Genomic DNA, 15,430 nt, shown 5'->3' on the forward strand with positions numbered 1-15,430 from the left:
GGTCCTGAACTCTGGGCCTGGGCACTGTCCCTTAGCTCTTCAGCTCAAGGCTAGTGCTCTAACCACTTGAGCCACAGCACCACTTCTGGCTTTTTTTTTTTTTGCTTATGTGGTGCTGAGGAATCAAACCCAGGGCCTCATGCATGCAAGGCAAGCACTCTACCATTAAGCTACCTTCCCAGCCCCTGGATTTTTTTTTTAAGCTAGGATCTTGCTATGTAGTCTAGGCTAGCTGTAAACACTCAATCTTCCTGTCTAAGCCTCCTGAGTGCTGGGATTATAAAATTGAGCCACTACACCTGGATGAATTACTTGGTTTTGATACTATATGGTGGTTGTGTGAAATACTGTGAGCAGTAGTTAGTGAAAAAATTCATGAGACTTCCCTGTAAAGTAACATCTTGCAAATCTGTAAATATTTCAAAAGGAAAAAATAGACACAGAACAGAAATTGCTAAATTTAAAAATGTTGTATTATACATTGTATATCTTATTGTATATCTTATTATATATTATGATGTTATGTATATATGTGTATACTTATGTGTATGTATATATGTGTATTTGTATATACATATATACCTATAGGTACCTACGCATCCCCCCATCCTCATGAAAATAATGATACTGTCATGTTATTAGATTTCATTCAGGATAGTGGTATCCTGATTATATACATACTTTTTAACCTTTAATCATAATAATATGGAATTTGCATACGAATATTGCTTTACATGATTATCCTGCTCTATATAGCATCTGTTCCAAAAATGTTGTTTGTCCAAAAATGTTAGTCACACACCAGTCACCCCATACAAACTGAATTTCTAGTTACAATGCTGCTTCATGACCCAGAATGTAGTTGGTGTATGGCTTCAACTCTGTTCACTGATTCATGATTCTGTTACATTCAAGTGAGTCAGTATATGTATGTTTGTGTGTACACACATTTGGTTATAATGGGTTTTAAACTTAAGTGTCTCATATTTCCTAGGCAGGTCTTTTACCTATTAAGCCACATCTTTTAGCTCTTTTTGCTTTAAGTTATCTTTCAACTATGGTCTCATACATTTTGCCTGAAGTGGCTGACCCTGGACTATAATCATTCTACCTATGTCCCCCAAGTGCCTGGGACCACAGAAATGTTGATATTTTTTGTGTGTGAGTTGGGAATTAAACCTAGGGCTTTATGCTTGCATCCTAGGTAACCCTATACCATTGAACTATACCCATAGTCCTCAAGTGCATAGTTTTTCAAAAGTAACTATGGCTTTCATTCTTACCTTGCATTAGGAGTAAGGCTCCGTAAGACATGAATCAGAGAACTAAGTGGTAGAGATCCAGACTGTTTAACCAGAAGAGAATTCTCATAGGAAGTTTCTTCACTATAAGGACTGTATGTAGTAGTTTCGTACCACAGCCAATTATAAAGACTCTGCTTTACATGATCCCACACTATGGTATATGATCAACAAAAACAATTACAAATTATTTTCATACTGTCATGTTACTAGATTTCCATTCAGAAAAGACTGAGAAAATATCAAATTTTAAAAGATGAATCCCTGGTTGAATCCTCAGAACCACATTAGAAAAAGATAAAAAAAATCCTAAACATTGTCATTTTTATCCCTTGCTATCCAAATCAGTAACTCACAATCTGCTTGCACTGTCAATCAAAATCTGAACTTTTATTTGTATATTATGTACAAATTAAGGTATCTATACTATCTATCAAGGCATTCTTTTAAAGAATGATCTAACATTTTATTTTATACAATTATCATAAGGTTTGTGGATGAAGTTTATAAAATAAATTTTATAATACAAAGAGAAGAAAGAACAAAATAAAATAATATGTGGTCTCCTTCAGGTGCAAAATATCCTTTATTAGTATATGAAGCCTTCTTTTCTTTTCTTTTTTTTGGTCCAGTCATGGGGCCTGAACTCTGGGCCTGGGCGCTGTCCCTCAGCTCTTCAGCTCAAGGCTAGCACTCTACCACTTGAGCCACAGCACCACTTCTGGCTTTTTGTTCTTTTTGCTTATGTGGTGCTGAGGAATCGAACCCAGGGCCTGAAGCATGCAAGGCAAGCACTCTACCACTGAGCCACCTTCCCAGCCCCTGAAGTCTTATTTTCTTTTCTTTTTTTTTTTTTTGCTGGTCGTGGGCCTGAACTCTGGGCTTGGGTGCTGTCCCTCCGCTCTTCAGCTCAAGGCGAGCGCTCTGCCACAGCGCCACTTCCAGCTTTTTTTTTCTTTTTGCTTATGTGGTACTGAGGAATCGAACCCAGGGCCTCAGGCATGCAAGGCAAGCACTCTACCACTGAGCTACCTTCCCAGCCCCTGAAGCCTTATTTTCAAGAATTACTTTTTTTTCTTTTTTTGTCAGTTGTGGCGCCTGAATTCTGGGCCTGGGCACTGCCCCTGCACTCTTCAGCTCAAGGTAAGTGCTGTACCACTTGAGCCACAGTGCCACTTCCTGTTTTCTAGTGGTTAATTAGAGCTAACAATCTCATGGGGACTTTCCTACCTGGGCTGGCTTTGAACCAAGATCCTCAGATCTCAGCCTCCTAAGTAGCTAGGATTACAGGTGTGAGCCACTGATACCCAGCTTCAAGAATTACTTTTTACATCAAGTTGAATTTTTGGCACACCATATCTTTAAACATCTGATAGAGGGAAAGTATACTGAAAAACCATTAAAACTCTTTCAAAACAAACAAACAAAAAAAAAACCAGTATTATTGAACTTACTGAGAGGAGCATTGAGGTGATCAATAGATGCTATAAGGTGTATGTTGTGCAAAGCTGACAACTGTCCGATAATTTGCTGGCTACTGTCTCCTCTCAACATTTGGCTATCCAAATTGTGAATAAGAAGGAAGAGTTCTAAGGAAGGATCTGAAAGGAACACGAATCCAATATTTAGTTTTAGTAAATATCTGTAAAGTCCCTACCATATGAACTACCTAGGTATTAAATATCAAAGTAAACTGGGACTGGTGACTCATCCCTGGTATCCAAGCTACTGAAGAGCCTGAAACCTGGGGAATCACGGTTCCAAAAACAACGCAGGTAGAAGAGTCTGAGAGAATTCATCTCCAATTAACCAGTAGAAAGCTGAGCTGAAGGTGTGACGGAAGAGGCAAAGAACCAGCTGTAACAAGCTGAGTAAACATGAGACCCTTGAGTTCAAGCCTTGGTAGTGGCAAAACAAAGACAAGTAATATAGGACAAAATAATGATAGCTAGCCAAGTGTGGTTGCAAATACATGCACTCCTAGCTACTCTAGAGGCTGAAGCCAGAGAATAACTTGAGCCCAGGAGTTTGAGGTCAGCTGAACAGTATTATGCGATCACATTTTTAGAAAAAAAATGCTTAGAGGTATGCAATCTATTAGAAGATATATGTCATTTACTCATAAAGTAGGTAAGACATTATGGTTAGTGCTTAAACCAGATTCTAAAAAACAAGCAGTCTTAAACAAGACACATATAATAAATGAGACAATGCATGTTGCATTGTAAGGTAGGAAGGACACCATGAAGAGCTTCCATTAAGGGCTGGGAATGTGGCTTAATGGTAGAGTGCTTGCCTAACATGCATGAAGCCCTGGGTTCGATTCCTCAGTACCACATAAACAGAAAAAGCTGGAAGTGGTGCTGTGGTTCAAGTGGTAGAGTGCTAGCCTTGAGCAAAAAAGAAGCTCAAAGACAGTGCCCAGGCCCTGAGTTCAAGCCCCAGAACTGGGGGACAATTTTTTGATGGCTGCCAGTGGCTCACGCATGTAACACTAACTACTCAGGAGGCTGAGATCTGAGGATTGAAGTTGAAAGTCAGCCCAGGCAGGGAAGTCCGTGAGACTTCTATTTCCAATTGATCACCAGGAAACCAAAAGTGTGCTGTGGCTCAAGTGGCAGAGCACTCGCCTTAAGCTGAAGAGCTCAGGGACAGTGCCCAGGCCCAGAGCGCAAGCCCCACAACTGATCAAAATTTTTCATTAAACAATGAGAGACTCATTAAACACACACACACACACACACACACACACACCTGATTATCACAAAAGCCAAAGGAGACAAGAAAAAAGTATGGTATTGACTGCTTAAAGCATCAGAAAATTCAGGGAACTAAATATAGAAGTTAATGAAGAAAGGATATTGGATAGAGCTGTCAAAACCACTATAGATTAAATGAGCCAAGGTCAATGAGCTTATTAGTAAGAAGAAATTACAGGTAATCAACAAGCACACAGTTCAGGTATATGAAGAAATACACAGTAAAAAGTAGGTGGAAATGTTTTTTAAAAACTCCTAATTTGGGGCTGGGAAGGTGGCTCAGTGGTAGAGTGCTTGCTTTGCATTCATGAAGCCCTGGGTTCGATTCTTCAGCACCACATAAGCAGAAAAAGCCAGAATTATTCAGCACCACATAAGCAGAAAAAGCCAGAAGTGGAGCTGTGGCTCAAGTGGTAGAGCGCTAGCCTTGAGCTGAAGAGCTGAGGTGAGGGACAGTACCCAGGCCTAGAGTTCTGGCCTCACAACTGACAAAAAAAAAAAAAAAATCCTAAATTCTGAGGAAAAAAGGAAAATAGTATGGAGGGTAGCAGAATCAGGTAAATTTTCTTCTATGCATGTTTAAAAACCAAGTATTCTTAAGTCTCTCAGGAGACAGTTGAAAAGGAATCCTTTCAGAGAGTAAGTAAATTCTCTTCCATTGGAGGTGGACAGAACAGGAGAAACAACACAGACAAGAGGATCTGAAAATACAGCATCGTGGTAGATCCCTTGCCTGCCAGGCTAGGTTCAATACCTAGCACGACAGAAACAAACCAACAACTCTAGAGTGACAAGAGTCTGAGAAAAATCCCAGATCCCTGATCAATGACACTGACTCAGTGACTCAAGTATCTATTTTAACAATAGTATAAGCAATCTTTCTTGGCTATCTTACAAGATCTGTGGTAAAAGGATAAAAATTAGTTTTTGTTATTTTGCAAGTGGGACAACATTTTGATATTAAAATAGATGTTATAAATCAAACAGCCTAGAAAATTAAGACAAAATTATTATACAGAGCAACATATTCTAGCAATTGACTTTTAAAATAAGGCTGAAAGCTAGGCACCAGTGGCTCATGCTTGTAATCCTAGCTACTCAGGAGACTGAGATCAAAGCCAGCCCAGGCAGAAAAGTCGATGGACTATTATCTTCAATTAACTACCAAAGCAGCAAGAAGTGCAGCTGTAACTCAAGTGGTAGAGTGTGAGCCTGGAGCATAAAAGCTCAGGTACAGAGCCTAGGCCTTAAGTTAAAGCCCAAGGACCAGAAGAATGAAAGAAAGAAAAGGAAGGAAGGAAGGGAAGGAAGGAAGGAAGGAAGGAAGGAAGGAAGGAAGGAAGGAAGGAAGGAAGGAAGGAAGGAAGGAAGGGGCTGAAAGAACTGAAACAAACTAAACAGACTTTGTTTATGCTATATACTTTTAAGAAATGTTTGTATAAATGGTTAATTTGGGGTTTCGGGGCAATACATATTTTACTCGTTCTAAGAACAAGCAAAATTAGTGAATCTTTATTGTTTTTAGAAAACAAATAAAGGGTTAGCATCCTGTGAGCTGTGCTCACAGTATTTTTAGCAACCAATCAATAAGTAACTGTATTATGGTTCTGTTTAAAAGTACCTCTCCTTTATTTATTTATTTATTTATTTTGTTGTTGTTGTTGTTAGTCCAGGATGGCTTCAAACTGAATGAATCCTCCTGCCTTCATCTTCCAAGTGCCGGGCTTATAGGCATATGCTGCCATGATGCCCAGCTACACTTTTATTTTAGTAAACATTGATGATCCTCTCACATAGAAATCACTGTTGATAGCACTGTAACTCAAAGGAATAACCAAAGGAACTTTATACAACACAGGCTAATTTTTTTCTCAAAGGCACCTAATAGCTTCCTTGTGTTTAGGAACACTGGTGTGTTTCACATATGATTGGGAGCTATATTAAAAACATCACCAAGTAACAAATGTAAAAAATGGGACAGTGTAGAGACTGCAAAGAAGACATTTGGATTGCAATGGAAGAGTTGAAACAACATCAAACGCTTCCTTGTGTGGCTCCAGCAGGAAATGTGTACACTCAAATTTTTGTGCTCTCTGCCATGTCCACACAGGATGGCCATAATGACAAAAATACTGGTCGGGAGAGGTTACACATAAGCATTAGTGAGTATATTTTAAAATACACTTGGCCCTCTCTACCTCCATGTTTCAAATAAGCAGAACTGTTAGATGAAAAATTGTACATGTATAGACATGCTCATGCCAATGTATTACAGCCTTAGTATCCTTAGATCCAAGGAGACTTCCATTTGGGATAAATCAGGAATACTCAGGATGCATTGAATCAATGCTGAGCTGTAGATGCTTGATTCATTTTTCCCATATTGCAACCCAACTTCCACTAAAAACATGCTGACTTTCAGCCAGGCACCAGTGGCTCACGCCTGTAATCCTAGCTACTCAGGAGGCTGAGATCTGAAGATCGCGGTTCAAAGCCAGCCAGGGCAGGAAAGTTTGTGAGACTCTTATCTCTAATAAACCGCTAGAAATCTGGAAGTGGTGCTGTGGCTCAAGTGGTAGAGTACCTTGAGCTGAGGAGCACAAGGACAGCGCCCAAGCCCAGAGTTCAAGCTCCATGACCAACAACAACAACAAAAAAACAAAAAACATGCTGACTTTCAACAAGTCTCAGTTTATCACTTCAATTATGCACATTAACTTTTACCTTGCTTTTGGGATACCATTCGTATTTTGGGAGATATAGTTTCACAAAAGGGCAAGCAAACACTTTGCAGATCATACACAGCACTGACTGAGGCCATCCATCTCTGCATCAATTGAGCTGCATAATGCACAAGTGGAAATTTAGATTTTTTGTTTTGGCTAGGTGCTAGTGGCTCATGTCTGTAATCTTAGCTACTTTGGTGGGTGGGATGTGAGAATCACTGTTCAAAACCAGCTGGGGCAGGAGAGGCCATGAGACTCATCTCCAATTAACCACCAGAGAACTGAAAGTGAAGTTGTGGCTCAAAGTGATAGAACACTAGCCTTGAGCAAAAAAAAAAAAAAAAAAAAACCAACTCAAGGACAGTGCTCAGGCCCTGAATTCAGAACCCATGATCCACAAAAATAAAAAATAAAATAAATGGAATAAAATTTTTTTTGTGTTTTTTTTTTTGGGGTCCGGTTGTGGGGCCAGAACTCTGGGCCTGGGTGCTGTCCCTCAGCTCTTCAGCTCAAGGCTAGTGCTCTATCACTTGAGCCACAGCACCACTTCCAGCTTTTTGCTTATGTGGTGCTGAGGAATAGAACTCAGGGCCTCATGCATGCAAGGTAAGCGCTCTACCACTGAGCCACCTTCCCAGCCCCAAATGGAATAAAATTTTTGTTCAAGAAACTTTTCTTTTTACCTTACTATTATTTTTTGACCATCAAAAAAATACAACAGTTAAATCGCATATAACAATTTGGCCAATAAAGCAGGTTTAACTGTATTCTGTAAATTCAGTATAACTATCTATACAATTTACATTTACAATATTTTAGATAATACAAATAATCTAGAGATGACTTAAAGTATACTGGAGGATCTATATTGGCAATATGCAAATGTGCTGTTTTATATAAGAAACTTGAGCATATGTGTGCATTGGAACCCATGGGAGATCCCCTTGAATACTAAGGATCCACTGCACAGAATTTTTATCCTTATTTTCAAATGTGTCTAGTTGGTCTAAGCATGTATATTTTCCTGTGTGTGTGTGTATGTGCTTGTGGCACTGGTCCTGGGGCTTGAACTCAGGGCCTTGGTGCAGTCCTTGAGTTTTTTGGTTTTTTTTTGCTAAAAGCTAGCATTCTACTACTTAAGCCACAGCTCCACTTTCTGACTTTTTTTGGTGCTTACTTGGAGATAAGTTTCATGGACTTTCCTACCCAGACTGGCTTTGAACTGTGAGCTGCAGATCTCAGCCTCCTGAGTAGCTATGATTATGAAAGTAAATTTTCAGTATCTATGAGAACTTGTAAGTAAAATGAGTTTAGAAGCCTGACAGGAAGAAATTTGGAATAAAACTTTTTCAGATAAGAAAAATAAAAGGGAAGGGAAAATTCATTATTGGCAAGATAAACAAAAGTGCTATGAAAATAGAACTAGAACTACACTGTTAGACTAAAACGAAACTTATCCATGAAATTTATCCATGAACTCAATATCAATTAGTCATTTTAACTCTTTCTTTTTCATTGTCAGCTATGAGGCTTGAACTTGGGACCTGGGCACTATCCCTGAGCTCTTTTGCTCAAAGCCAGTGCTCTGCCACTTTTGAGCCAAAGGCCCATTTCTGGGGGGGGTTTTTGGTGGTTAATTGAAGATAAGAGTCTCACAGGGGCTGAAAAGGTGGCTCAGTGGTAGAGCGCATGGCTTGCATGCTTGAGGCCCTGGGTTCGATTCCTCAGCACCACATAAGCAAAAAGAAAAAAGCCGGAAGTGGCGCTGTGGCTCAAGTGGTAGAGCACTAGCCTTGAGCTCAAGAGCTGAGGGACAGCGCTCAAGCCCAGAGTTCAGGCCCCATGACCGGCCCAAAAAAAAAAAAAAAAAAAAAGAGTCTCACAGACTTTCTTGCATCAGCTAGCTTTGAACAATGATCCTCAGATCTCAGCCTCTATGTGGCTAGGATTACAGGTATGAGCCACCAGCACCCAGCTTTGTCCTTTTAATTCTTAAGAATTAAGTGACAACTACTATGATTTTCAGAGCCTGACTAATCTCATTTTAAATTTTTATTTTTTCTTTTGAATTTTTTTTTGGTACTGGGGCTTGAACTCTCCTGATTCTTATACTCTCCACCAGCTTTCTGGCTCATTTCTGACACCCTTGAGCCATGCCTCCACTTCTGGCTTTTTACTGGTTAATTAAAGGTAAGAGTCTCAGGGATTTATCTACCTAAACTGGCATTGAGTCTCAATTCTATGATCTCAACCTCTTGAAGAGGTAGGATTATAGGTGTGAGCCACCAACACCTGGCTCGTTTCTAATATTTTGATACATTTACATAACTGAAAGATTCACACCAAAAAAATAACTCCCAAAAACCACACCTATCTTTGTTTTTCTATTCTACAGATCTTAGTACAGTATATAAATTATCTCAATACAGTGCTATTTACTCACAACAGAGACACAGAATGCTTTTGTCCAATTTATTTTTCTTGTGGTGCTGGGACCAAACCTAGAGCCTTGAACATGCTAAGTAAATGCTCTATCACTGAGCAACACCTCAATCCTAGAAATGACAAAGTTTTTCAAAATATTAAACATAAAACTTCAGATAACCATATACCAATCAACTAGAGATACTTCAAAGTGACAGAACAAAACTCAAAAACAATTCTGAATCTTAAGAGAGTAGAAGAAACACTTTTGGTTAAGTGACATTCACAGAACAAGTTCATAAAAAAGTAAAAAACACCATGTAATTGTAACCTCTCTGTACGGTATTTTCACAATTTAAAAAAAAGCCATTAAAAACAAACAAAAAAAAGTAAAAAACATTTTAGAGAAACCTAAATCAGCACTGATTTAAGTGCTCATATTAAAATAATCCAGATCTTCATATATAGTTATACAATTACATAGAAGAATGTTTAACTCCACCATGAAACTACAGATCACCTATTTTATATTACCTTCTTTAAATCTGTTTGTTATCCAGTCTAGTTGATCCAGTACACTTCGGAAGGTGCCCATATGATTGAGGACTTCCTGTGTTATAGAATTCAGGATCTACATCATCAAAGCACAAATACCAAATCAATCATAATTTATTCTGTAAATAGGATATATGCAACCAGAAAATCAATCTTTTTTATAGAAAATTAAAGATTATAAATTAAAGATTATAAAGTTTGAAAAAATCACTTAAAAATTATACTGGATACTTAATCAGATTTCATTTTTGGGGGGGGTCCAAGGAAGCAGGGAAGAATAACAAAAGAGTAAAGATAATGTAAGGGGGCAACAACAACAAAAATTATTAACAATGGAAAACATTAGAAAATTATGAATTTATCAAAGAATTCAAGATAAATACTAATGACACTAAAAACAGAATACCATATTGACTAAACTATCATCCAAAAGCTTTAAATTAATTCTCAAATGATGAAGAGGAAATAAGAGCATTTAAATAAAAATGATCCACCAAAATTGTATTGTAGAACCATAGGCTATTATTTATATTTTTATGATTTTTAGAGTATCAAAGTGACATAAAAGTATGATAAAATTGCAAAACCCATAATCTTGTCCTTTAGGATATAGAAGGCCAAGGATATAATGTTACTTCCTTTAACATTTTTGGAACTTACTGATTTCACACTGATTCCAGGAAAGAAGCCATTGATGACAATATGAATGGAATTTTGCAGCACAGTGGTTCGAAATTTTTCTAGTAAATCTCTCTTAGAACCCAAACCATAAAGCACAATGTTGAACCCAAGGCTGTTAAGAAACACAGTATTTGTATTAAAACTTACTACTAATTTTATTATCAACCAATTTCTTTGAGTTTATAAAGATATAGAAAGGAGACCTTAAAAGAAAAATACAGAAAGAATGAAGCTATTTAAAATAACTAAATTACTGATTCCCAAGGCACTATTTTATTAACTATATGAAGATTTATAGTTCTCATTACCTTTTGAGTTCAAATGCCTAGAGATAAGATACTAATGTGGTTGAAAAAAGTAAAGCAGAGTTGAAACTGATAAATTGGAAAGGTTATTAAACCATACTAAGATGTTAAGTGGCCTTTATTATAAGGATAATGAGCATTGAAAGTAACAAGTAAGGTAGGGCTGGGTAGGTGGCTCAGTGGTAGAGCGCTTGCCTTGCATGCATGAAGCCCCGGGGTTCGATTCCTCAACACCACATAAGCAAAAAGAAAAAAGCTGGAAGTAGCACTGTGGATCAAGTGGGAGAGCGCTAGCCTTGAGCTGAAGAGCTGAGGGACAGTGCCCAGACCCAGAGTTCAGGCCCCAAGACTGGACCTCCCCCCGACCCCCACAAAAAAAAAAAAAGTAACAAGTAAGGTGTTAACCAGAGTGTTTTCAGTAGGAAAATAGCATGATTTTTTTTTGTCCGTCATGGGGCCTGAACTCTGGGCCTGCGTGCTATCCTTCAGCTATTCAATTCAAGGCAAGTGCTCAACCACTTGAGTCACAACACCACTTCCAGTTTTCTGGTAATTGGAGATAAGAGTCTCACGGACTTTCCTGTCTGGGCTGGCTTTGAACCACGAACCTAAGATTTCAGCCTCCTGAGTACAAGCATGAGCTACCAACACAGACCTGCATCAGTTATTTTTTAAATAGGTTCTCTTTTTGCCAGTGCTGGTGTGGACTCACCACCACACCCAGCCATTAGCTGAAATGGAGTCTCCTTAAGTTTTTTTTTTTTACCTTGAACTGTGATTCCCCCAATCTCTACCTCACAACTAGTGAGGATTTCAGGCGACAACCACTACACTAAGCACATTCTTTGTAGGAAGATCATCTTGGCTGCTTTAAGAAATGGATAGGAAGGAAAACTAAATTCAGAATCAAAAATAAGATTCCCAATTCAGTGATGGGAAGAAAAATGTGATATATCAAAAGTTTTTCTCGAAGTTGTGGCTCAAATGGTAGAGCACTTCTAAGAAGCAAGAGGTGCTGAATTATAACCCCAGTACTACCAAAAAAACAAAACAAAACAGTTAACTGTTTCCTGATATAGGCAAATACATAAATGAGGTGACTGAAATTCAGAGACAGAGTCAGGTGATTAATGTATTAAATGAACTCGACTTTATGTATGTTAAATTATCTATGTTTAAACATTTCAACATGTATTTAGGTATTCATGTCTACTGCTAAGTCTGGGATACAGATTAGAGTTATGATGAGAGTCATCACATTAAATGAACAACAGTAAATAAATACTTATATAAACAAGTAAACTAAAAATAAAGAGCAACAGAAGGCAAGAAATTGATGAGCTCACCAAGCTAAACTAAACTCCATGACTGTTTACAAAGTTCAGATATTGGTGTGAAGCCTTTGTACCTATAGAATAGTCTAGGAATAGAAAAATGGGAAAGTGATAACCCTGAACAAGGGGTTAGGCAAGGTAAAGTATCAAAAAGAGGAAAGGAATTCAGATAGCTAGCAACCTAACTGAAGTAGCTGACTCTAAGGTGTAAAATGGGAAGCAAAGCAAGTCAAAACAATTCAATTTGGAAGAAGGAATAAATGGAAAACTAGGGAATGGAATTTGGGATTAAAGAGCTGCCACACAAACTATAAATCTGAAATCCATTAGGTAGTTAACGAGAAAAGCTGAGGTTCTTGCAGGAAAAGATAACTGTTCTCTTCCTAGCATAACCCTGGGGCATACTACCAACATAAAAGCAAGATCAGTTGAAATAACTGATTTCTATATTCTTCCTGTTCATGGACTTGCATTCTTATTTGCTTGTCTCTGTAACTGTGAATGTGAGGATATATTTATATTAGGGTATACTATGAATATTTCCATATGCTATGCCCTTTTTCATGTAAGTAAAAAAGCATTATGATTTGATTTTTTTTCTTCTGCCAGTCCTGGGGCTTGAACTCAGGGCTTGCCACTGTTCCTGAGCTTCTTTTATTCAAGGCTAGCACTCTACCACTTGAGCCACAGCACCACTTCCAGCTTTTGCTGAGAAGTTTACTGGAGATAAAAGAGTCTCGTCGATGTTCATGCCCAGGCTGGCTTCAAAACGCAATCCTCAGATCTCAGCTTCTTAAGTAGCTAGGATTACAGGTGTGAGGGTGCCTGGCCTGTGATTTGATTTTAATCACTCTTCCAGGCACTTTTATGCAAACAAATTTTAATCTGAGGTATCCTCCAAAGACATAAAATTGAATATTCTAATAAACAATTTTAAAATGCAGAATGTTTACAAGAGAAAAAAAAAATCCCATGGAATTCTCAAAGTATATGCATATAAAATTACATTAAGAGAAAGTAAATATGCCTGGACTGGGGCATCAAGAGGCAGACTGCTAGCTCAGAAAGTGGGAGGTCCTGAGTTTAAAAAAAGTAACATAGGGCTGGGAAGGTGGCTCAGTGGTAGAGCGCTTGCCTCACATGCATGAGGCCCTGGGGCAGATTCCTCAGCACCACATAAGCAGAAAAAGCTGGAAGTGGCACTGTGTCTCTAGTGGTAGAGCACTAGCCTTGAGCTGAAGAGCTCAGGGAAAGCACCCAGGCCCATTGTTCAGGTGCCAGGACTGGCAAAAAAAAAAAAAAAGTAATGTAGTAATACATATTAGTTCATTTTAGAAACTTCTCTGTGGATAACTGAATTTAAATCTAATTGGTAATATTTATTCATTTATGTGTATGTGTGTATATGTATGTGTGCATGCTTGCACATGCATATACATGGGTTAGTACTGTGGCTTGAACTCAGGGTCTAGATTGTCTCTTAATTTCTTCAATCAAGGCTGGTATTCTACATCACTTAAGCCATAGTTCTTATGAATTTCTGGTGGCTATCTGGAGATAAGAGCCTTCTCAGGCTAGCTTTGAACCTTGATCCCCATATCTCAGCCTCCAAAGTACCTAGGATTTTAGGCATGAGCCACCAATGCCTGGCATATTAATCTTTTTTCTTTCTTTTTTTTGTTGTCAGTCATGGGGCCTGAACTCTGGGCTTGGGCTGTCCCTCAGCTCTTCAGCTCAAGGCTAACACTCTTGAGGCACAGCGCCACTTCCAGCTTTTTCTGTTTATGTAGTGCTGAGGAATTGAACTCAGGGCCTCGTGCATGCAAGGCAAGCACTCTACCACTGAGCCACCGGTGCTTCCCAGCCTGATATTAATCTTTACAAAACCAAAACTATACAGTTTCTGAGAAGAGTTATAAAAAGAGACGGGAAAATCTACTCAATTAATTTTGAAGTTTACTACTGAGAGAAAACTTTATTAAACTATTTGGTTTCACATAAAGACACATATTATTCTCTATTTTAGAAGGGTTTGCAATGATAATACTTACTGTAACTGCAGCATCCACTTGTGAAATAATTTTTCATATTGTTGATTTAATTGTTTAATTTCAGCAGAAAAGGAAGGAGAAAACTTGCTCAATAAATTACGCAGAGTTTGCTTAAAAAAAGAAAATAGAAATCATTCTCAAAACAAGTACATCATATCAACCTCCTTAGAGGCTGAGGTAAGAAGAAGCTGAGCACATGTGAAGCTCTGGGTTTATATCCCATTTCAACAATAATAACCACAACACATACAAAAAAAAAATCAAACCTACAAATCTGAAAAAAAATGTAAATGCTTAAAGGTTTTTTAGTGTTTGAACTTAGGACCTCACATTTGCTTCACTAGAACTCTATTGCTGAATCACCCACCACCAATTCCGTTTTTATATAGTGGGTTTTTTGTTTTTGTTTTTTTATAAAGGGCTGGGAAGGTGGCGCCCAGGCCCAGAGTTCAGGACCCACGACCGGACCCCCCCAAAAAAAAAAGAACTGGGGGACAGTGTCGAGCCGCCCCTTTCCTGACTGTTTTTTTTAAAGATAGGGTCTGGTGGCTAACACCTATAATCCTAACTACTCAGGAGGCTGAGATCTGAACCCTACTCAGGCAGGAAAGTCTATGAGATTCTTATCTCCAATTAACCACCAGAAAAGGCACTGTTGACCAAAGTGGTAGAACGCTAGCCTTGAGCAAAAAAACCTTATGGACAGCACCCAGGCCCTGAGTTCAAGCCTCATGACCATTAAAAAAAAAAAAGCACAGGATCTCATTTCCTGTCTGGGTACACACCTGGACTGTGATCCTCCTGCTTTAGGTTTCCTGTAGTTGCTGAGATCACAGGTGTACACCACTGCATACAGTTTCTCTCCATGAAGATTCAGTATCATGGACTTTTCTGTCCAGCCTGGCCTGGAACTGAGATCTTGACCTCAGCTTCATACATAACTTGGGAAGACAGACATACACCACTGTACCCAGCTATAGGTTGAAAAAGTCTTGCCTCAAATCATGATCCTCCCATGATTAGCTTTCTAAGTAATTAGCATTATAGATGTAAAACCAACAGTACTCAGTTTAACTCAATTTTTTTTTTAGGGGAGGGGTACCATCCTGGGGCTTGAATTCAATCTTTTTTTTTTTTTAACTAAGACTTATTTTCCATTCATTTTTCCACATAGATAATCTTGGTACAATTATTTTTTTTTGTTGTTGTTTTTTGGGTCTGGTCGTGGGCCTGAACTCTGGGCCTGGGCGCTGTCCCTCAGCTCTTCAGCTCAAGGCTAGCGCTCTACCACTTA

At 38.5% G+C, this 15,430-nt stretch overlaps 1 protein-coding gene across 1 annotated transcript in view; it reads right to left on the reverse strand.

Moving 5' to 3' along the window:
* Positions 1–15,430, reverse strand: part of Orc2 (origin recognition complex, subunit 2) — a 54,800-nt gene that overhangs the window by 7,098 nt on the left and 32,272 nt on the right. Inside the window, exons 11-15 of the mRNA XM_013014254.1 lie at positions 14,137–14,246; positions 10,426–10,558; positions 9,745–9,841; positions 2,756–2,902; positions 1,284–1,455 (exon numbers count right to left, since the gene is read on the reverse strand). Of these exons, the coding sequence (XP_012869708.1) occupies positions 1,284–1,455; positions 2,756–2,902; positions 9,745–9,841; positions 10,426–10,558; positions 14,137–14,246 (659 nt within the window). The remainder of the gene's footprint in view (positions 1–1,283; positions 1,456–2,755; positions 2,903–9,744; positions 9,842–10,425; positions 10,559–14,136; positions 14,247–15,430) is intronic.

Source organism: Dipodomys ordii, unplaced genomic scaffold, assembly GCF_000151885.1.
Source record: "Dipodomys ordii isolate 6190 unplaced genomic scaffold, Dord_2.0 Scaffold1, whole genome shotgun sequence".
NCBI lineage: Eukaryota > Metazoa > Chordata > Mammalia > Rodentia > Heteromyidae > Dipodomys > Dipodomys ordii.